Below are 21,406 nucleotides of genomic sequence, written 5' to 3' on the forward strand. Positions count from 1 at the left end.
GTTTGCAATTTTATTTTCTGTTTCTTGATTTTAGGGATCTTTGGGCCCCTAACTGTGGTCTGTTCTGGAGTCTTCCTCCTTTCTCTCCCCTTTCTTGCCTTTCTGCCGCCTTTGTTCCCGTCTTCTCCGGTTTCCCCAGCCCCTCCGATCCTCTCCTTGCCTCAGAGAGGCATTTCTTTTCACTTTGATCAGAGTTTGTTTTTTTTTTTTTAAATCCTAGCACAGAGACCTGAATGAGTTTAGAAACCAGGCTAGCAGGGGTGGGGGAATCAGCTAAGCCATCCGAGGCTGCAGGAGAGGAAAAAAGGCACAAATAAGAGAGTGAACGGAGAAGGAGCAAACTCCGGAGAAGTTTCTTTGCTGCGGTGTCGCTCCTAATCGGAGGAGACAGGGAGAGAGTTAAAACGCAGGGACCAATCGCTGGAATGGTGATGTAATGCAAGAACCACAGGGTAGTTAAGTAATGTGAGAGGGGGCCAGCGTAGCAAAGCATTTACCTGCTCTCAAGGGGTTTTCAGTTTATTATCAATTGCAGGGACTTTAACTGGCTTCAGACTGCAGCCTCTAATTATTCACAGACAGCCCTGTTTTATCTTTTATTATTAAAAGTAAAACTATAGTATGGTATTTTAAAAACATGGTATTATTACAGCTGTGTATTATTTTCCTCCACCAGAATTCATATTTTCTCCCTTTCTCTCCCACCTTCCTTCCTTCTACCCGCCACCCCCTTTAAAACAGTTGTCTTTTCATATAAGGTCTCAGTGGTGGGGTGATGGTGGTCAGGAGGGCTTTCTGAGTGTAGCTGATGAATTGTAAATGATCAGGATGTTATTCCATGTGGTGCTGAGGAGGGCGAGTTCATGGTTGTGCCGTTCTAAAGCATCAGATGTTTTAGGAGTAGCATGTGAGGATGCTCGAAGGCTGTCTCCCACTGTTATCCCAGCTACGGTTAGCAGCCAGTGTGCATTTGCTTCAGAACTTTAACCTCAGGGTTTTCCGCGTCGCACTGGACATGTTCCAGTGTCATCTTGAAGATACTTGTGCTCCTCCGTTAATTTTATATAGCTGGAGTAGTGGGAGGGGTGATTTTAAAAAACTTGATTGATTTATTTTAAAAAAACAAGTTAATGCTAGAGTAATGGGTTGACATCAATACCTCATGAAGGGCGATGATTTGGTCCCTAATGCTCTCCGGAGAGACAGACTTTTTTGTGTTGATTATCACTACATCTCTGTATCGTACATGAGTATCATATTGTATATACAGTAGAGTCCTCTAGAAGGAGAGGGCAAGCCCCACTCACCCTGTGGAGACTCCTGCCCTTCCCCTGTCATATTTAACCTGGCTTACCAGACGGCTCAATATGAACAGAGGCAAGGAACCCATCCCTGCGAGGTGTTTGCATGTTTTGTGTGAAATTAATCGTGGCAGGCTATAGGTCTTTCCCCTTCCTTCCTTTCAGCCTCTGGTGAAAGGGGAGCAAAGGCTGGAGAACTGCTTTCTGGAGAAAAGGGGGGTGGGTCAGAATCTAAGCCCAAGTTTGCCTTGTGGGGTGCTGTGGCAAGCCTGCATTTTAAAATGGGAGTGGAGGAGCTGAAAGCCTCTCCACATGTGAAGCCTACCTGAAGTCCCCCTCTCAATAGAGCAGGTGTAGCTGAGATATATATGCATATGTATATCTATATCATCTATATCATATTCATATATGTATATATCATGATGTATTCTGGAAGGCAGGCATAGCTGTACAGAGAAAGACACATTTTATACTCAGCTTGCAGTAGAGTTCCTGAAGAAATGAATGGGGAAGAGGGGAGAGGGCCTTGGCTCATTCTGCTTGGAAAGTCGCTTTATTTCCAGCTTGACTTTTTGTCATGCAGTTTCCTTGTGTGGCGCTCGGTGTGGTTCTCTACCCATGAAGAGCCTTCCGTGTGATGTAACTTTATCAGGTTTCGCTGTCAAGAGTGGCACAAGAGATGAGGGACCAGTTCCTTGCCCCACAGATGTCCCAAATAGGCCACACACATCCTTCATATACATAAACTGGAGCTACAATGCCTCCGTCGCTTGCATGGGCAAGGACGCTGTTTATAAGAAACAGATTCTTCTGAAGTCTTCATCTCGGCTGAATGCATGACATCGTTTTTCATACAAGTTCAAGTTCACACAAGTTCAAGAGATACTCTGTTGGATCCTGCTGTTTGTTTCGGTGCTGGGGATATGTGGGTGCTTGGCAAATGCTTGGTGGCTGCACACTGGACTGAGCGTCAAGTCTTTAAATGAGGTTTAAAGCTAACAGACTTAAAGGTTGTGGAAAAGTCCAAACTGCATGTACTTTTGTCCCATAGTTTTCCAAGACACGCTTTCTATTCTCCAGTCGAATTCTACGTAGCAGGCTTTTCACAACACATAGCTGTCTTTTATTTTTATTTTATTTTATTTCATTATTATTTTAATTGTTATTTATTTATTTGTTTATCTATCTATCTATTTATTTATTTATTTATGTGCCCAGGGTAGTGGCTGATGGTAAAGCGAGGGCTGTGAGTTTGCAAAGTCAGTATCACAGTACATTGGGAACAACCATAACTGCCCATGTGTGGGGAATTCACCCAGGCTGATGGATCTTAGGCCTTAGTCACAGTGCACAGCTCGGCAGGCATCATGAGTGTGCCGCCGGGAACAGAGAAGGCACACTTGATCTTTTTTTTTTAAGAGTTAGAGTTCATTTTGACTTAACTGTGAACTCCTTACCAGTAATCAGAAATGCCCTGTTTGTGACCCACGGAGAACTAGACAAGGGATCCTAGCCTGGCGTGCCTTCTGGGATATTAGGTGCCACTTCTGTAACTGATTGATGACTGTTTTAATTTTCTTTGGTGGGGGCTTGTTTGATTGCCGTTTTATTTTTAAGTTTGCTTGGGTAACTCCTGATTTGCATGAGTTGGAGAACTCATGTGAGAGATACCATTAGACTGTTGCCTCAATTGTCCAAACAGCAACATCTTGGGAAATCGTGGTCTAGAACCCCAGCCACTGCATGGACCCCAGTATAATCCAGGTCTGCAAGCAGCTCTTCCCAGTCTGGCTTGCACTGGTCTGCATACATGGTTTTCTGTGTAAAAATAGAAGGTCAGATTTGGTTGTCCAGGGCTCAGATCCCAGCCCTGACAAACATCTGCCACTATCACCATCATGAAGAATAACTTAGAAGAGGGCCCAGGACAGTGCCCGTCTATAACACAGTCGGGTGGCCACTGAAGGGATGCTGACGGCATTGTCCTTCTTTAACATCCTTTTAGAGCTTCAAACAATGAACTCTCTGGCTTCCACAGGGAACCCGAGGCCATGTTTTTATGCTGAAAGGACAAGGTCCTGGGGACGCTGGAGAAAAGGCACAGAAAAGAGCTACACCAGGTCTACAGCTAAGCACTGTACTCCCGTCTGTGACAAGGAAGAAGGGGATGACATTAGGGGTGGCACGACCTGTGACTGTGGAGTCTTGCACAGAGTGGAGCCTTTAGGATTCTAAAGGCCTGGGCTCAGTTCACTGTCCTACATACTGTCTGTGACATCAGAAAGTCACTGACCCGCTCTGCACCATCTGAACTCTCATCTCTGTAAAGTGTAGAGAACCAGAGCCCTTGTGGACTTGTGATGAGGCCCCCCATAGTCAGTGGATTCACAACAAAATGCCAGCAACTGCGATTTCAGGGGGGACTTCTGAGGCCATTGGTCACTGCTTTGGCTTCTATTCCCAGAATGAGTCTTGACCCACTAGCTTTTTTTTTTTTTTGACACCTTCCTTCTTTTTATTCCAGTAACCAAACAGCTGAGCTCAGGGACATCCCCCCAGTTCTCCCTCATGTGGGCAGTCATGGTTCTTCTCAGTTCATGGTGAAGCTGAGACCACAGACTTACAAAGGCACAAACCCATCGTGCAGCACTGGCGCCAGGCTCCAGAGGAGAGCAATAAAGACACGAAGTGGTAGAAAGGAGGCTAGGACTCGACCCATAAAACCCACTGGCTTTTTTTTGGCCTGGGTAGAAGGAGTAAGGCAGAGCCTCGTGGTTTGGGAAAGGGACCCAGGCCTTCTTCTCACCCGTGGACAACCGATGATGCTTTGTGAATAAGAAACTTCAGCCATGAGAACTAGATTGAGTTCCCAGTGGAGTTGGACTGAGAATTCATGAGGGCAATCACACCAGTGAGTGATACACACTTGCAGCTGGCTGAGGTTGCCTTTTATACCTGCAGGCACCACTCAGTGGTACATACTGCATGCTTAGCATGCATGAGGCACTGGATTTGATCCTCAGCACTGCAATCAATCAATCAATCAATCAATCATCAATCAATCAATCAATCAACATAAATAGACTTTACATAGAGGTCAGGTCAGGGCTAAGAAGCAGAAATTAGTGTTGACAGGGAATCTTGTCATGTGCTTGGAAGTAACCAGGGTGGACAAAATCTGGACCTATTCTTAAAGCTACAGCAGCTGGAGATGAAAGTGGGATTTTCTTTGCTCACTCCTTGTTGGGTCTCAGGATCCTGTGAGTCTTCAAAGGGGACTTGCTTTGGGTTACAAAAAGCTGCCCATTTAGTTTCCTGGCAGGGAAGTCACAGAGCAGGGGGACAGCCACCAGGAGGACAGAGTCAGGCAGCACTGGAAGTCCAAATCCTGGCCCAAATTTCAGTTCGTGATTGTTTATGTTTTTAGCACACACCATTACTCTGTTTGAAGTGTCTGCTGTGAGGCTGGTGTTTTCAGAGGGCTGCGTTTTATGGTGTTGGTAACATCAGGGGCCATTCCTCGAATTACACCCTGGAAAACTGAAGTTGACTCGGCTTAGAGTCCACCGCATAGTACACACACATAACACAACAAGGCTATGTATCTTTTCTTCCTGAACCTACACTGGCAGGAGAGCTTATTAATGATCGGTGCAGCAACACAGCACCCAGGAAGAAGTAATCAATAGTCTGCTATCGTCCCAGAAACCAGAATGATAGCTAGATACTAACCAAGACCTATCTGGACACTTTGCTCTCTCTTCCTGAGATACCTCAAATTCCCTATCATTCTTTACTTTTCTACCTGGATGGCTAAAATCGAACTGAATGTGTTCTCCCTGCCCCCAAAAGCATAGCCTATGAGAAGTGTCAACCAATCTGTTGGTTATGTATTCTTGGGAATGGGAAAATGCTCCCAAGAGGCTGTGCTGTGATATCTTGTATGTTCACATGAGTTACTAGGAGTCTGTGAATCTCTAAAGTCATATTGGGCTGAACCCATGGACTGAGATGGCCAGCTGGCTCTTTTGTTGCCTGTGGGGCTTGTGCACCCACCTGACTGAGTGCTGTGCCCTCCACAGGGCTGTCATCACTGTTAAAGGGGGTAGGGAACAGGCTTATTGGCAAAGGTGGTTCCATTGTTCATTAATATGGTCTTCTGCCCAGTGAGTGCTGTTAGACTTGGGCAAATCTAGGCTTGAATCTGACTCTACCATTTCCTAGCACTGTAATTTTTGACAATCCACTGATGCTTTCAGCTGCCTCGCTATATGATGGATTCTCTGAAATGAGCACAATGCCTAGAAATTGATTGGTAAACGTCAAATTATTCAATAGGAAAATTTTTTGTCTTTGTTGAAAGTTTAGATGCTAATACATTTTGGGCGTCAATAATATAGAGTTATGGGAAGATGGTTGAGTGGTAGAACACTTTCTTTGCAAGCATGAGGACCTGACCTCAGATCCCTAGAAGCTATAAAGCCAGATACGAAAGCACAAGTCTGTAATTCTAGTGATTCTGTGACAAAAGGAGAAGTGGAGACAGGAGAATGCCTAGAAGTTCTGGGCAGGCAGTGACAACAAAGAGACCTTGTCTCAATAAGGTGGAAGATGAGGCTGGACACAATTGTCTGACCACCGAATGTGCCCTATTCTCATACTCTAATGCACATACACACATACATGCACATATATCACATACCACCACCGCCGCCGCCACCACCACCACAACCACCGTCACCGCCACCACCACCGTCACCGTCACCACCACCATCACCGTCACCACCACTGCCACCACCACCACCACCACCACCGTCACCGTCACCACCACCGTCACCATTATCATCATGCAGAGAGAAACATTGTCATTCAGTGTTCCTTTTTAAGAAGGTAAACTTAGTTACAGAATATAACATGAACAGGTAGGAGGTAAAGTGATACTTTTCCATATCATGAGTTGTAGGCTAGGTGATCATTTCTTTAAGATCAGAAGATGAGGTTTAAGATTGGACTTTAAAGTACTTTGTTTCAGCTCTAGAAAGAGCCAGGGGCTATTGTACCCCCTGCCCTTTGTAGTCAAGAAGTAGAAGTCTTTTATATTCTTTTTCAATACAGCACCAAGTCTTTAGTTTCATCCCCTCTGCTTGGCCTTCTTATTTATCATAACGCTTCGGTCAGCTCAACAACGCCTTGTAAGAAAGAGCTGATCCCATTTAATTCCTCTGGAATTAATCATAATAGCAGTAATTAAAACAAACTCACTTGGTATAAATGTAGACGTAAATTGCTCTCGCCTTACGTTTCCCCTCTCGGGCTCCTCTCATCAGCATCCACCCTCATACAGATGTGCCAAGGCCTTCCCTCCACACCAATGGCTTTTCTCAATCCTGACTTTGCTCATATAGAGCTACATTTTCCCCTTTCCTACCTCTGGAAAGGGCAGCTCCAGGGGACAGGTCACAAGCAACAACATTTGATTTAGATTTTATCCTCACCATCTGGAACCCCTTAGCAATTGAAAAATAATCCTCTTATTCTAATGCACTCCTAGAAGTCTTTTGGTCCAACCAGCCCACTTTACAGAACCAGAAACTGAGAGCTCCATAGACTGTGAAGAGATAGGGTAGAGAGATGACAATGGTTAAAGATGCTTACTCCTCTTCCAGAGGACCCAAGTTGGGTGGCTCACATTACTATGTTAATTTCTGCTAGGGATCTGACACTCTTTTCTGTCCCTTAAGGAAGCCTGCACACACTTGGCAGATATACACGTGCACATGGGTAAACATAATGAATAAAAATAAATAAATCTTTTTTTAAACGTGAAGAAGGTGGTCTGAGGTCATAAAGTGATCTCACAGCAGAGCTGGGACGAGGTTCTAAGGCAGAATGGCAGGCACACACTCCTGTCCCACTGATCCTTGCTGTCCTCTCTTTGCTAATGCTTCTCAGACCTTTTCATGCCTCTTGGCTTCTGAGGATGGAGGGGAGGGGAAGAAATATGTGGAGGGTCTTAATAGTAAGCTGTGCTTCTAGAAGCTAAGTCCCATTCAGGCGTCCAAGCTATTAAAGACCCCACTATCCAAATGTGAAAAGAGCCTTCGGAAGGTTGACAAGATAACTTGCTTATTTTGCCTTTAACCATAGGATCTGTGGGGTCTAGTTAGTGGGTGGAGCATGGTATCCTTCAGTCCAGAAGTCCCAGGCCATACAGAAGATGCAATAAGCTGACGGACTTCCACCAGCCTCCGCTCCTGCCTCCCACGGTGTGATCTGATCCACAGGGAGCAGATGTCCAATGAGTGCAGAGCTGGAAGCTTCCGTAGCACTATCACCCACCCACCTGCAGGATGTGACCTCGGACCTGCCAGTCACACAGCTTCCTCCCTCTGCCTCAGCACGTAGGGAAGGGCTTAGACCACAATCCCCAAACAGCCAAGCTTTGCACAGCAAACCCATAGGGACTCCTGCGCTTCATGACCGCAGAGAGCATGTGACTTCATTACCAATTCTGAAAAGACAAACAGAAACGGACCAGAAGGTAATGCTCAGTTGTTTTCGTGATTTCCCATCCTTTACCATAGAGGCTGCTTTTAATTTGTTAGGTTCAGGGTACACTGGCTGTCTTGATGTCTGACAGTGTCTTTGTCATGATGCTTTATGGTAAGATGTGGTACAGCCAGTTAACCCAATTCACCTTCCCATAGCCATTACCCAGCAGCCCAGGACTCAGCTTCCCAAGAATCCCCACGGCTCCTTAGTGTGAGATGAACTACTGAACCTCCTGACCTCAGAAGGGTGTTTCTAACTAATTAATGTTGGCTAAGTGCTTCAAAAATGCACACGGCAAGACACGCTTGCTTGTGTTTGTAAATTCTAATCAGACTTTTTTTTCCTTAACTCGCAGTGTCCCTGTGCTTCCAACCCATTTATACCCTGCCTATCTCTCCCATACTGCAGGTGAAGCCTCCTATGGTGTATTAGGCCAGTGTACCATAGGATTATACACTGGTGTTTAAGGAATTGTAAGACTGATTGAGAGTGTCATTGGTAGAACTGTCACCAAGAAAAATGGGGTTACGTGACTTTTGTTTAAAAATACTATAGCAGCAGCAATGAGACGTTAACTTTTTAACCCAACCCAGTAAAACACAGTATGTATACATACCGTGTATGTATATGTGCATATATACGTAAACACCCATGCATACACACACTACACGGTATACAGTACACACATACAGTTGGCACTCTCCACCGGTGGCATCTGTGTGGTGCAGACATTTTCTTCTTGCCACTCTTCCCTAAACAATGTAGCGCCATGACTATTTACATGGCGTTTAGACCAAATTAGGCGGCACGAGTCAGCTAGAGATGATGTAGAGCAAACTGGGCACATGTGAGGGGTTACATGTGACTACCACAGTGTTTCATTAAGGAGCTTGAGCAACTGTGCATTCTGGTGTCTCCTGAGACCAGTTCTGAGACTGCAGTGATGAGAAGACTGTGTTCACACATACATACATGCATTCTCTACATAATACTACATGCATACATATGTACATACATACACACACATATGCTCTGCCTGCTCTTTATGGAATAGTACTCCTGACTGGACATAAGGTTTCATGAGTATCTACTTCTATCTCCCAAAGGCTGACACCAGGTCGTACTGGTTTTATCAGCTTCTCACTATTTGCTCACTGTGGCATTGCACTCAGGCTTTGAAAAGCACTGATGGAGTAGAACTATCACTGGTGATGCTTAATGAGGGTCAGGAGTGCTAGACTGAATCCCTACTTGTGCCCCAGTGCCAAGATTCCTTGCCTGGATCTGTAGCCTCAAACAAATGATGTTGCTTGTCTTCAGACTAAGTTTACCCTTGAAGATCTTGAAGTCCACCTTTGAGAGGGTCCAGCTTGGAAAACAGTGCCCCATTTGGACCACAGGCCCTGCAGCTTACCCTAATACCAACACTCAGTTCTATAGAGCGCAATCCAGACAAGCAGTGGCCGACCAGAGCTTCTGTTCAGTCCCTCCTGGCTCTGCCATTTGGTGGTTAATTTACTTCCCCAGCAAGGCTTTCATGGAACAAGATGCAGCAGACCTGATTTCTGCCGATTTGGAGGTGGGAATCCCAATGGCCCCAATATCCTTAGAATCCAATAGGGTCTTGCCACTGAACTATGCTTTAGGATCATGTTTTGTTCTTAGCTTGTGGCTGAAGCCTGTTCAGGAATGAACCTGAGTGGCCTTCCTAGATGGTGGAGCAGGCAGGCATGTAGGGCTTGTTCGTGTCATTATGTCAGCCTCTAAGTTCAGTGTTGACCCTGAATTTAGAGTGCCACCCCAGTCATATGGCTCATACCTGGGATAATACCATCTTTGGTTCTCAGAAAGAACAGCCTTTCAGTTCAGATGAGAGTGAGAGAGAGAGAGAGAGAGAGAGAGAGAGAGAGAGAGAGAGAGAGACAGAGACAGAGAGACAGAGAGACAGAGGAGACAGAGACAGAGACAGAGAAATACAGAGACAGAGAGAGAGAAAACACACAGAAAGAACACAGAGAGAGAACAGAGAGAGAGAGAGAGACAGAGAGAGAGACAGAGACAGAGACAGAGAAATACAGAGACAGAGAGAGAAAACACACAGAAAGAACACAGAGAGAGAACAGAGAGAGAGACACACAGAGAGAGAGAGAGACAGAGAGAGACAGAGAAATACAGAGACAGAGAGAGAAAACACACAGAAAGAACACAGAGAGAGAACAGAGAGAGAGAGACACACACAGAGAGAGAGAGAGACAGAGAGAGAGACAGAGAAATACAGAGACAGAGAGAGAAAACACACAGAAAGAACACAGAGAGAGAACAGAGAGAGAGAGAGAGAGAGAGAGAGAGAGAGACATAGGACTCCTTGCACATCAAATAGTTCTTACAAAGCACCCCGTTGATGAGTTAAGTGTAAATGAATTAGAAACATACGGATTAAATTCCCCTTGAAAGACACATGGGTTTAAAAATTAAGGGGGAAAGTGCCTGGCAAGATGGACTTCAGGGCTGTGCCAAACCTCAAAATGTTTGAAAAAGATGGTTTCAGACATTTTTACTGAATGCAAAATGCCACGGCATTGCCTCCTCCCCAGACATGGCTGTGAATCTTTTACCAACAATTCTATGACAGGAAAAAAGGCCCGTGAGGGTTCCCCGTGTACTGACTTCTCCTTAATTGCCCTGCCTCTGGGAAAGAATGCGGTCGTAGGTTTAAGAGAACTGTCTGATTGACAAACTACAATTTTTAAGGCTGGCAATTACTAGAAAATAACCCTCAAACTTAAAAAAATACCTGCCGCCCCATGTCAATCAGAGCCCTTCCTAAGTGGGATAATAAGCTCTAGGGGGCTGTGGTACTGAGTAGACTTTCTTCACTGGTGTCTAGAGCCACGCACGGTGGTTGCATGTCTGGCCTTATGATGCCAGCTCCTTGGAGGAAGGAAGGGAAATTATATGAAAGAAGACTGAAAAGAAAGCCCCACTGGCTTACAACGGCAGCTGCTACACAGGATGCCGCGAGTTATAGAGACGGGTGGGATGGCGTCTGCAGGTTGCTGGGAAGAGGCTTGAGTTCTGTTTAGCTTCTCTATTGAATAAGCCATATCGTAACTTCTCCACACGTCAGAATTCTTCCTGGCATGTGGAGACTGGGGAGCAACGTATTAAGGATCAATTATCTCACGACTGTTGTACATGGACTGTATTAAGTCGCCTCCAATTATTTTTTACTGGCTATCCTTGACAAAAGCAGGCTGACACTTTTACTGCCTCATTTTTTTTTCATATGCAAAGACCCAGGAGTGGGTGTACAGAGAGACAACTGAGTAAGCAGAGAGCGGTTGGGTGACAAGGGCTGGGCCATTTGCTCTGTGAAGCCATCTTGTTTCATGTTTGCGTGTGAGCCAGGAGGACCAAGGTTTGCTTGCCTGCTTGCCTGCTTCCTTCCTCCTTCTTTCTTTCATTCCTTTCCTTTGAAAGAAAAAGTGTATTCAGTGACTGCCAATGTCGGCTTAGAAACCCCGGGACAACAGAGAGTTTTATCAAAAGTTTTCAAGCCAATGCAGACCCCCTCCCCAACTAAAAGTATTTATGTTTTTTACTTTATTCTGCAAGCCATGAGAAAAACTAGTGTTTTGTCAAGAGAATCTCACATAGCACCTCGAGATTCCCTCCAGGAGCCAAAATTAATGTGCCGCAGAAGTCCCCTACGTCACAGAAAACCGCATCCAGGGTTCACGGTGAAAATCGTACCGAACACTGATTGTTAAAATCTGCTTCCTGCTTATCTTATGCCTAGCTTCATCTTTTGGGCTCGAAATAAAAATAGGCAAGGACTAAAGAATACTAGAGAGAAAAAATATTTACCAGTTTTCCGTCTTAGAAAAGCCTTCACGTTCAGCAGACAGTAGGGCTGACTTGGAAAAGGCTCCAGGTTCGGCAGACAGTAGGGCTGAATCCTGGCTCAGTTTTACCTCTCCATGAGCAGCTCGATATAGAATGTTAGGGGGAGGGGTCCTTTTGACTCAGGAAGCTTCCAGTCTCTGTGCCAGAGTTCCTTCCCTCCTACTCCTAGTACCGTGCCATCCCTCCTGTCTCATGCCATGGCTGCTGCATTCAAAGCCCTATCAAATGCTGCTCTTCATTTGTGACCTCCCTGAAAAACTGAGGAAAAAAAATTCTAAATGCCCATTTTTCCCAATTGTGCCTCCTTAGGGGCATCAACCTGAGTCTAACCGGTGCATGCCAGTTAGATGGTTTCTATTCACAGGTGGGGGGTGTTGTCATGCAAACAAAATGTTTTCCTTCTGCATTAAGCTATGGGTGGTGGGAGATATTTAAAATCTCCTGGATCTTCACCAACATGCTGTAACAACCCACCGAGCATGGACAGTTAACTAAGCATAAGGCTTTTCTACAATGCCCCTTCCCAACCCCTACACATATCTGTGTTTGCACACAGCCCCCACATGTGCCTGCGGTGTGAGGTTAATCTTTCTTCCCCTGAGCATTTCCTGTGTCTGCTCTTCTGGGCCCTGGGATCCCCCAGGGTGTTGGGTAACACTCTTGGGGGGAATATCTCCCATTACAGACTTTCTATCGTGTCTCCTCTCTTTTTCTCTTAGTACACGATGAATTTCTTAAGGGCAGAATAATCTTTTATTCATGTTAGACTGGGCATCGTTCTTAAAACACAGCTGAAGCTAAATAAATGTTTGAGCCAGAGTTTTAAAATATTGTGTTTTGTATCTGTTGGAACTACCACCAAATGCTGTGTGGGATGCAGCAGGCAGCCTGTGTGCTTAGCTCGTGTAGAAAACGCAAGAAAGTAGTGTGGTATAGGAGAGCTAGAGCTCAAGAGTGAGCTCCCACTGGGTCTGAGCTTACTCCGCTAACCTGTGTTTATCCAAATGGTCTTATTTATATCTATTTCCTTTTGATAAAAATAGCTCTAAAAAGCAAATTTACTACACACAGAGAGATGGCACATTTGACTCTCTGTGGCCCGATGTGTGGGGATTCAGTTAGACGTTCATTTTCTGACTCATCTGACTTCGAAGCTTTCACTTTTTAAAAAGAGTGCAATTAAGATAGGTTCCCAGGGAAATTTCTTTTTAAGTAAGTCCATGAGTAAAGCAGACAGGCTATAGGTTAGGCCCATATAAGGAGTGTGTGGGCACCGGCCCAAAGGGAAAGCGGCATTAAGAACAACTCTAAGCCTACAGGGATGGCAACACACCTTTGAGAAGTGTGCATTAGGGATGCAAATTCGTAGTTCCTTGATGATGATAAGCACTGGAAAGAAAACAGTGAAACCCATTAGACGGTTTTGGGAACAGAGGAAGCTGAGTCTAGTTTCTGCTACAGCCCAGCACCGTTTCCAGGCTCTTCTTTGCCTCTCACCCAATCATCCTAATGATTTAAATGTCCCCCTCCCATTTTGGCTAAAGCCAATTAGCTCATCTGTCAAAGGGGCAACTGTGAAGTTTCATCTATGTCCAATATGACTCAGTTCAGTGAGATCCTTTCTCTGGATTGCAAAACTGCTAGAAACAGGCTTGCCATGTGGAGTGCATTTGGGGGCTGTCCTGCTACTCATTTTTGTTATGAAAGTTTAATGTTGGTATGTAGTCCACCATTCTTACTCCTTGGTCTCCTACACATGGACACACAGGAGAGGTCTGTGTGTGTTAGGATTTTCTATAGACAGGCATCTATCAGAAGGACAACTTTAATCGTGATCACCTGAGTTATTCAAGATGCTGTCAAGCGATATTTATAGTAATGAATATATTGGAGTGTAATTCTCTTTATAATCACTCTACATTTGAAAAAATATATATAATTGATTTTTTTCCATCTTCCTTGATCTTCGGGGAATTGTATTAGAACATCATGAAACGAAATATTTAAAGTATGCTTCAAATAATGAACCAAAGTAACTTCACCTAATAAAGATGTAGAATTCATTTATGAAGCAAGCACGGTCTGTGAAACAATGAGCCGAGGGGATTGCCAGAAGCTTGCAGTAGGCGGCCATTCTCCAATGTCAACAGATCTCTGTCACCCTTAAGCTGACTCCATGTTAAGAAAGCAAATTCTCTCATCCATACTGGACTTTAAGATAATTACTTTTATTTGTTTTATTTTACACACACACACACACACACACACACACACACACACACACACTCACCACACACATGGCAGAAGTTATGTTATCTTCCTTATGAAACAGGTCATGGCTCTGAGAAACAGTTATGAGCATGGAGTGGCTTATTTGTTAAAAAGATTACTTGGCTTATGGATTTGATGCTTGGGAACTGAAAATAAAAGTTAAATTTTTTGACCTTTTTGGAGAGTTTCAACAACTGAAACCACTGGTAAAAAAAAAAATGGAAAGCACTTAATTCTCATAAGAACAGTTGGCATTAACCTAAAGGGAAAGTCAGAAGTCCTGGAGCAAACCATTTGGTATTTTCCCTTTTGTGCTCTAAGAGAATGAGTCCCGGACCTCAGTGAGTTGTTACCCAAGGCAGACAAGCTTTCTGGTGTTGCTCTGGTGGGGCCCCTGCAGTTCCATCAACCTTGGGGCTCTGTAGGTATTCTCTTGTCTCCTTCTACATGAGGCAGTATGAACTGACAGCAAGCATGAGCTTCCCCAATGCTCAAATCAATGAGAATCTCTGACATAGGCATTCTCAGTTGTCATGGAAGTCTACAGGTACAACATGACATCGAGCCATGGAGCACAGGGGATGTCACTCCACAGACTAGATATACCTCTAAGTTAGGACTCGGAGAGAGTTTTAAGAAAGTAATACTTAAGCAAAGATCTAAAGGAAGAATAACAAAATAACAAAAGTGCAGGTGGACAGGCATTCTAGGCAGAGGCCACGGAATGAGTCAAGGCCCTGGAATAGGAAAGAACTTGGTATATTCATGGAAATTAATGGAAGGGCTGGACATATCAAACCAGGCTAAAAGTAGTACTGCCTCCAAGAGATACAACACTGTAGTGTTTAAAGGATGCTTTCTCCTAGGGGAAAAAGTCCTCAAAGCAAAGGAAAGCCATCGAAGAATGTTGAAGTACTGAGAAATGTCATAGCTAATCTTCAGCTTACAAAGATTTATAAAAGAATGCAGTAGGACTACAGAGGAACAACATGAGAGGCAGAAGCTGTTTCAGAAAACCAAGTAAGAGTAGATAGTGTTTGGAACCTTGGTAGTAAGGCCGAAGCCAAAATGGACGGAGTCCAAGTCAACTTTGCAAGTGGAAGTGAAGGAACTTGGTGAATGATTGGAAATACATTGTTATTTATATCTATGTTATTATGTCTATGGTTAGTTCGCATACTGAATATATGTAAAGTAATATGGGATACTCTCTTTGGAAAAGAATCTAGGCATGGAGCACTATTTTAGTCAAAGTTCATCAGAAAAACACACTAAAAGAAAGAGATGGATGGGTGGATGGGTGGATGGATGGATGGATGGATGGATGGATGGATGGATGGATGGACGGATGGATGGACGGATGGATGGGTGGGTGGGTGGATGAATGCTGATGGTATCTGACTTACAGTGGTTGGTAGTGCTGGGAATATATACCCTTTCAGTCTTCTGGACCCAGTAAATCAAATAAGATACTTAATCATAACATACCTGTTGGAATAAATAGTTTTGTTCAAATGTAGGCTAATATAAGTGTTTTAATAATTTTAATGTAAACTCAGCTAAGGTATGACATCCAATAGTGTATGAAATATAGCTGTGACTTACAAAGTATATTTACAAACTTACCATGAGTTTATCCAGACAGAACCCGGTTGTGAGTAGAGGACTGTCCAACTATCTATTCATTTCCTGTCTACCTACCCAACGTAAGGAATTAGCTAGTGACTTAGATTATGAAAGTCAAGAGGCTCCACAATCTGCCATCCACCAGATGGAGACCCAGGCAGTGTAAATTCTCGTAGAAGTCTGAAGGCTTAAGAGTGAGAAGCACCCAAGGAATTTGTTCTTCACTAAGATCAAGAAGAGAAGCAATCATACAGAAACAGCACCCCCTTCCTTTGCTGGAGAACTTTGGTTCCCTTCAGACCCTCAGTTTGTTGCTTAATGAACACTTATATGGAGAAGGCATATTGCTTTACTCCGATGAGACTCTTCCAACTGCACCCTCGCAGACACACCTAGGAATAGTGTTTAACCAGCTCTCCCGGCAGGCCCACCGCGTTGATGTTCACAACTTTCAATAGGCACCAGGTCGACCATGGACCGCTCAGCACAGTCCCTTAAGGAATATCATCCTGGCGGTTTAGCGAGCAGGACAAGCAGCATCGGATACATAGTATTAGATGTTACAATGTTTCCTTTCTCAGGTTTGAAGGATCTTTATTGTTTTCAAGACGCCAGGTTTCCAGCCAGTCCTAATGGACACTGCATTGATAAGTTAGAACTATCCATCTGGGTGCCTGTCTTCTAAAATTCCCCAAAATGTTATTCTGCTTAATACTAAATGACAGATACAAATAAATAACATGAATTTAAACCTTTATTTTACACTTGTTGCTGTTTGTACATGAGAAGAAGTTGTCCTTTCTCCTGCTCTTCAGGACATTGATTTCCTTCCCTGTTAGGTTTAATGTTAGGGACAATCAGGAATAAGGGAGCCATTTTTGTTTTATTGTTCAAGAAATCAGACATTCTAGAGCATCCAGTGAGAAATTAGTCACCCATTTCCCTTGACTTTTAGACAAATATATTCTTGACTGGTGGATTGTTTCTCTGAAACACACACTTGTAGATCTCTTCCTACATCAGCTGACCTAACTATGGGAACCATATTAACTGATGTACGTTTAGTGTTGTGAAGCTCTTTGAGATGATTGGCCAGCTGTTTTTATTTTGTACACAGAGTATTGAAAGTTCAGAGGCATTTAGGACTTAGCCTAAGGCCCTCAGGCGAATGAGTGGCTGGCTGAGGCGGCAGTGGCTCTGTGGATTGCTCATACTCAAAGCTACGCCACCAACAACTTAGTCACTCCACCATTTCACTTCCACTTGACACATCCAGAGAAGACGGCACTGAGCCTTTCTGTTCTGGGTCCCAGCTTAGGGTTCTGAGGAGAGACTCAGCTCTCACCACAGCCCAGTGTAGGGGCTTCTTAGGGAGCCATTGCTTCCTGTGGGCAAGCATCATGTGGTATGTGCTCAAGTGAGCTGCCAGTCACTTTCAGTTTCTATTTCTAGCACAGATTTACTCTCTGTAGCTGAAACTGACATTTACGCTGCCTGTAACCCTACCACAAATTAAAATCAGACCCCGAGTCTGTCTGGGGAAGATGTTTATTAAGCTGTAGGAAGACATCTAAAATGAGTCCAAATTACATTTTAAACGTGAAACCCCAAATGCCACATTCATTTAAGGGCAGGAATAAGACTGTCTGGAGAGTAATTTGGGTACAGAACAAGTCACCCCACTTTGGCACAATGCAAGGCCACCAGGGGAGAGAAAGGTGCCTGTACATCACTTTTTCCAAAGCATTTCAGCCTAAAAGATTTTTTTTTTGTTTGTTTGCTTGTTTTTCTGAATGAACCTAAAAGAAAAACAAGCTTTTTAAGAGCTTGATGACTTTAACAGACATAGATATTTAAATTTTTAAAATTTATTTACCCACATTTATTCTGTAGTGTGCTTGCTTTACTGTTTTTTTGAGGGGGAATCTCACTGTGGAATCCAGGCTGACCTCAACTGTGACCTTCTTGTCTCAGCCTCCCAGGTGCTAGGATGACAGGCTCGCGTACCACTTCACAGCTCCCCTTCAAATATATTCGCAAATACTTGAGAAGAGGCTTGGGAGAAACAGCAAAGTAAAATAAGTCTAAAAATATTCAACCCTTGGGCTGATAAGACTGCTCAGTGGGTACATGCCCCATAACCTGCGTTTGCTGTCCAGACCCCATAGTGGAAGGGAAAGACTGCTTGAAACAGTCACACTCATCCACACATGAACACATATACTAACATGCTAGTGATAGAATAAAGTGAAGCATAGCTTCCAATGTTTGACCCAGCTCAGTACAGCCCAGTTTATCCAAAACACAAGCCTTTGTAGGTTTCCATGTTGTAGTTGTTTTAGAGGGTTTTTTGTTTTTTTGTTTTTGTTTGTCTTTGAGTTTTTGTTTTGTTTTGTTTTATGGGGGGTGTTTGTTTGTTTGTTTGTTTGTTTTTTGCCTTTTAGTGTGTAACTGCCTGCTGCGTTCATACTTGGTGATTGCGCTCATGCACAGAATGGCCACTGTCTCTATCTTGCTACTTGATAACAGAAGCAGCCTTGTCGCCAGGGAAGGAGCAGCCATGGCCTGTGGCCTGTGTGTCTAGTCCATCCCCGGATGAGAAGGCCTCTGAGATCCTTCCATACAAAGAGCAAAGTAAATGCCAAGGATCATAATTACAAACTTTATTGCTGCGGTTTGACTGAGTGTCTCAAATTAGCATCAGTCCAGCTTTCTCGTGAAAGGTCCTGCAAAGTCAGTGAACTCTGAAGGTAGCTCCGGGAGGTTGGACGAAAGAATGGTCATGACGTCTTAGAACCTCCGCCCTGCTCCAATGTCCCTTGCTTAAGACAAGGGCCAATCTGACCTGACCACACCTTCCCTAGAAATCAGAATGCCACTTCATGTTACCATGGTCTTAAAAACAAAACAAAACAAAAAAGGACAAGAAAAATCAAAAGCCAAAGCATTGCTCGGGGCTAGAACAACTGCCTAGGACATGTGTAGGCCTAGAGAAAGGAGATTAAAATAAAAATTATCCTTGTCACAGAAAAGTCACAGGGGTATAGCTGTGAGGAATTGAGAGACAGGATAGAATACAGTAATCTCATTAAGTTATTCAACAACTATAGCTCCTACTGAATACCAAACTCAGTCTAACGGAATGACTGACACACTGTAAGCCAAAGTTGGGGCAATCTGTCCTGGCAAGATTCTCCCAGGAGAATATGGCAGGTACTCCAAGTATCACAATACTGCACATGACACATATCTACATCTTTCTATCCTTATAAAAATGATATTAACTTATTTTTTGAAATGATACTAGTAATGATCTTATTTTCTAAATCAGACGATAAATAAGATGATAATCTTATGCAGAGAATATAGGTTTGCATCCCCCAAGGACCAGACAGTCGAACACTCTCTCAAGTGTCCTTCCAGCCACTGGGACTTTGATGTCACAGCTGTGTGGTCCCGTTGAAGGAAAAGCAGCAAAGTTGGGTGGACTGTAGGGTGCCCTTGTTCTTGGTCTGTTGTAGAACCAGGAGGCAGCTGGGCCTGTCAGCCAATCCAGGCACTGTACTTGTGTTAGAGACCAGATGTGGTGGCCGGCATAGCTCTGCTTGCTGTGGAGCACCCTGGCTCAAAATAACTGAAGGTAGACCTCATTTAGGATCAAGAGGTCTGCCTGCTGTCTCTTCTGCTCCTCCTCCCTTGAGCCCGGGAAGGACAAGAGCACAGCTATGATTTTGTGAGCCCAATAAGAGGCAAAGCTAATACTTCAGCTAGCCATTTGGCTGTGTTTCTCTACGTGCTCTTGGGACATCCTCTTTTCTTCCTTCCTTCCTAGGACACTCATTTCTGGTTAAGCTGTTGTTGTTCTGCTTTGATTGTCCTTGAGAGTTACTCTGACCAAGGAGTCATATGGAAATTGAAGAGCGCCCTGTCTCGTCCATACTTCCCCAGTGCATCTTCTGTTGAGTGAAACAGTTAGTCATCCTGTGCTTCCCCCTTTAGGTCATGTGTATTTCCCTGTGTGCTGCTGGAGTCTTCTCTGAGTTCTCTATCTCTTCTCCCCACCCTCCCCTATCCCTGCACTGTGTTCAGCCTTGATCTAGCCAGGGTTTCTTCAGCACCTGGACTCATCCTATGGGATTGGGGGACCTGTACCCTCTGTGTACCCTCTGTCAGGACATTAACTCACAGGGTGTTTACTAAGCTGGGGCTGGATAGAGGGACAAGACCTTTTCCTCTGGAGAACAAAGTCTCCTTCTAGAGTTATGACTTCATCATTAAGAAAAGAAGTTGAACTGGGTATAGTGGCACTCTAATCCCAGCACTCACTCAGTAAGCAGAGGCAGGAGGATCTCTTTGAGTTCCAGTCCAGCCTGGTTTACATAAAGTTCCAGAATAGCCAGGGTTACAAAGTGAGACCTTGTCTCAAAACAGAAAAAAGAAAAAGGGGGGGGGAGTAGAAGTACATAGACTGGGGATTTATTGTCTAGTGCCACAACATTTGGTTGTTATTTCTAAGGTCCTAGTTTCCCTCCTCAGGAACATCAAATAGAATGGAAAAAAATAGGATAGGATAGGATAGATAGAATAGGATAGGATAGATAGAATAGGATAGGATAGGATAGGATAGGATAGGATAGGATAGGATAGGATAGGATAGGATAGATAGAATAGGATAGAATAGAAAACAGAACAGAACAGAACAGAACAGAACAGAACAGAACAGAACAGAACAGAACAGAACAGAATAGAACAGAATAGAATAGAATACTTGCTCTGGGGAGAATCAAGCTTTCAGCCCCTGGTTGTCTAGCCATGTATGGTTTCCCAAATGTCAAAGCAACTCCCTCTAGAGCAGGAACATCTCCCTCTCCTGCAGGTGTACTCACAGAACAATGTATTCCAACACCAACTCCTATTGGGCAGGGGTGGAGAGTGTCTCAGATTTGGCCTCCCTGGAGATGTACAGGAGGGACTCTGCCTCAAGATTCCAGAAGGCATTAGAGAGAGCCTCACAGTGAGTGATCCCATGAGACTCACAGGCCCAGGAAGGCCAGCCAGAGACTCTTAGGCTTTTTCTGGGCTCTTCTTCCCTGGAGCTTCTTGGGGCTGATGCCAGTCAGGGGCAAACTTCAGTTGTAAATTTGGAATCTAGGTGTAGGGTCTTGTGCCAACTGCAGATTCCACCAGGAATGACTCAATTAAAAGATACTGACTGAGAAACTGCAAAGCCAGGAGAAACCTAAGCAGAGCTGCTGCTGGCTGCTAGAGAGCTTGGGTGGGGGGTGGGGCCCTGCCTGCTGTCTAGGAACCCAGGGAGCTCTGGGCCTCCTTGGAATCTGCAGGCAAGAGTGTTAGTGAATGCTGTCATGAATTATTCATTTCTGGGGTGGGAGATGAGAAAAGCAGCAATCTCATGTAAATGACAAGGCTCCTAATCACAGGCCTGCTTATTTGCCCTTAGGAAACCAGGAGGCTTAACAGGAAGGGCTTGTGCTTAGAGACATGCCTCTAGAAAGGGCGGGTTTTCTCCCCACCAGTGAGACTTGCGACTCTCTCTGAGCCTCATTCTTTGAGTCTGTCGCTCTGCATCTGCTTGCTTTTTCTAAGTGTGACTATGAATGATTGATGCACTGTGAAGCTCTCGGCTGGTTGAAGAGCCAATATCTTCCCGCGCCAGTGGCTGAGCTGTGGATAAAGCTAAAGTGCTTAGGAATTTATATATATATATATATATATATATATATATATAT

At 44.3% G+C, this 21,406-nt stretch overlaps 1 protein-coding gene across 7 annotated transcripts in view; it reads left to right on the forward strand.

The window, feature by feature from the left end:
* Window positions 1-21,406, forward strand: part of Creb5 (cAMP responsive element binding protein 5) — a 401,200-nt gene that overhangs the window by 275,528 nt on the left and 104,266 nt on the right. The window contains exon 1 of one of the 7 annotated variants that reach the window (XM_039108136.2): window positions 3-20,670. The exons of the other annotated variants lie outside the window; for them this stretch is intronic. Within the exon in view, the coding sequence (XP_038964064.1) occupies window positions 20,549-20,670 (122 nt within the window). The 5' untranslated portion in view covers window positions 3-20,548. Of the gene's footprint in view, window positions 1-2; window positions 20,671-21,406 lie in introns of those variants that run through there. 7 annotated transcript variants of the gene reach the window in all.

Source organism: Rattus norvegicus, chromosome 4, assembly GCF_036323735.1.
Source record: "Rattus norvegicus strain BN/NHsdMcwi chromosome 4, GRCr8, whole genome shotgun sequence".
In the NCBI taxonomy this organism is placed as follows: Eukaryota; Metazoa; Chordata; class Mammalia; order Rodentia; family Muridae; genus Rattus; species Rattus norvegicus.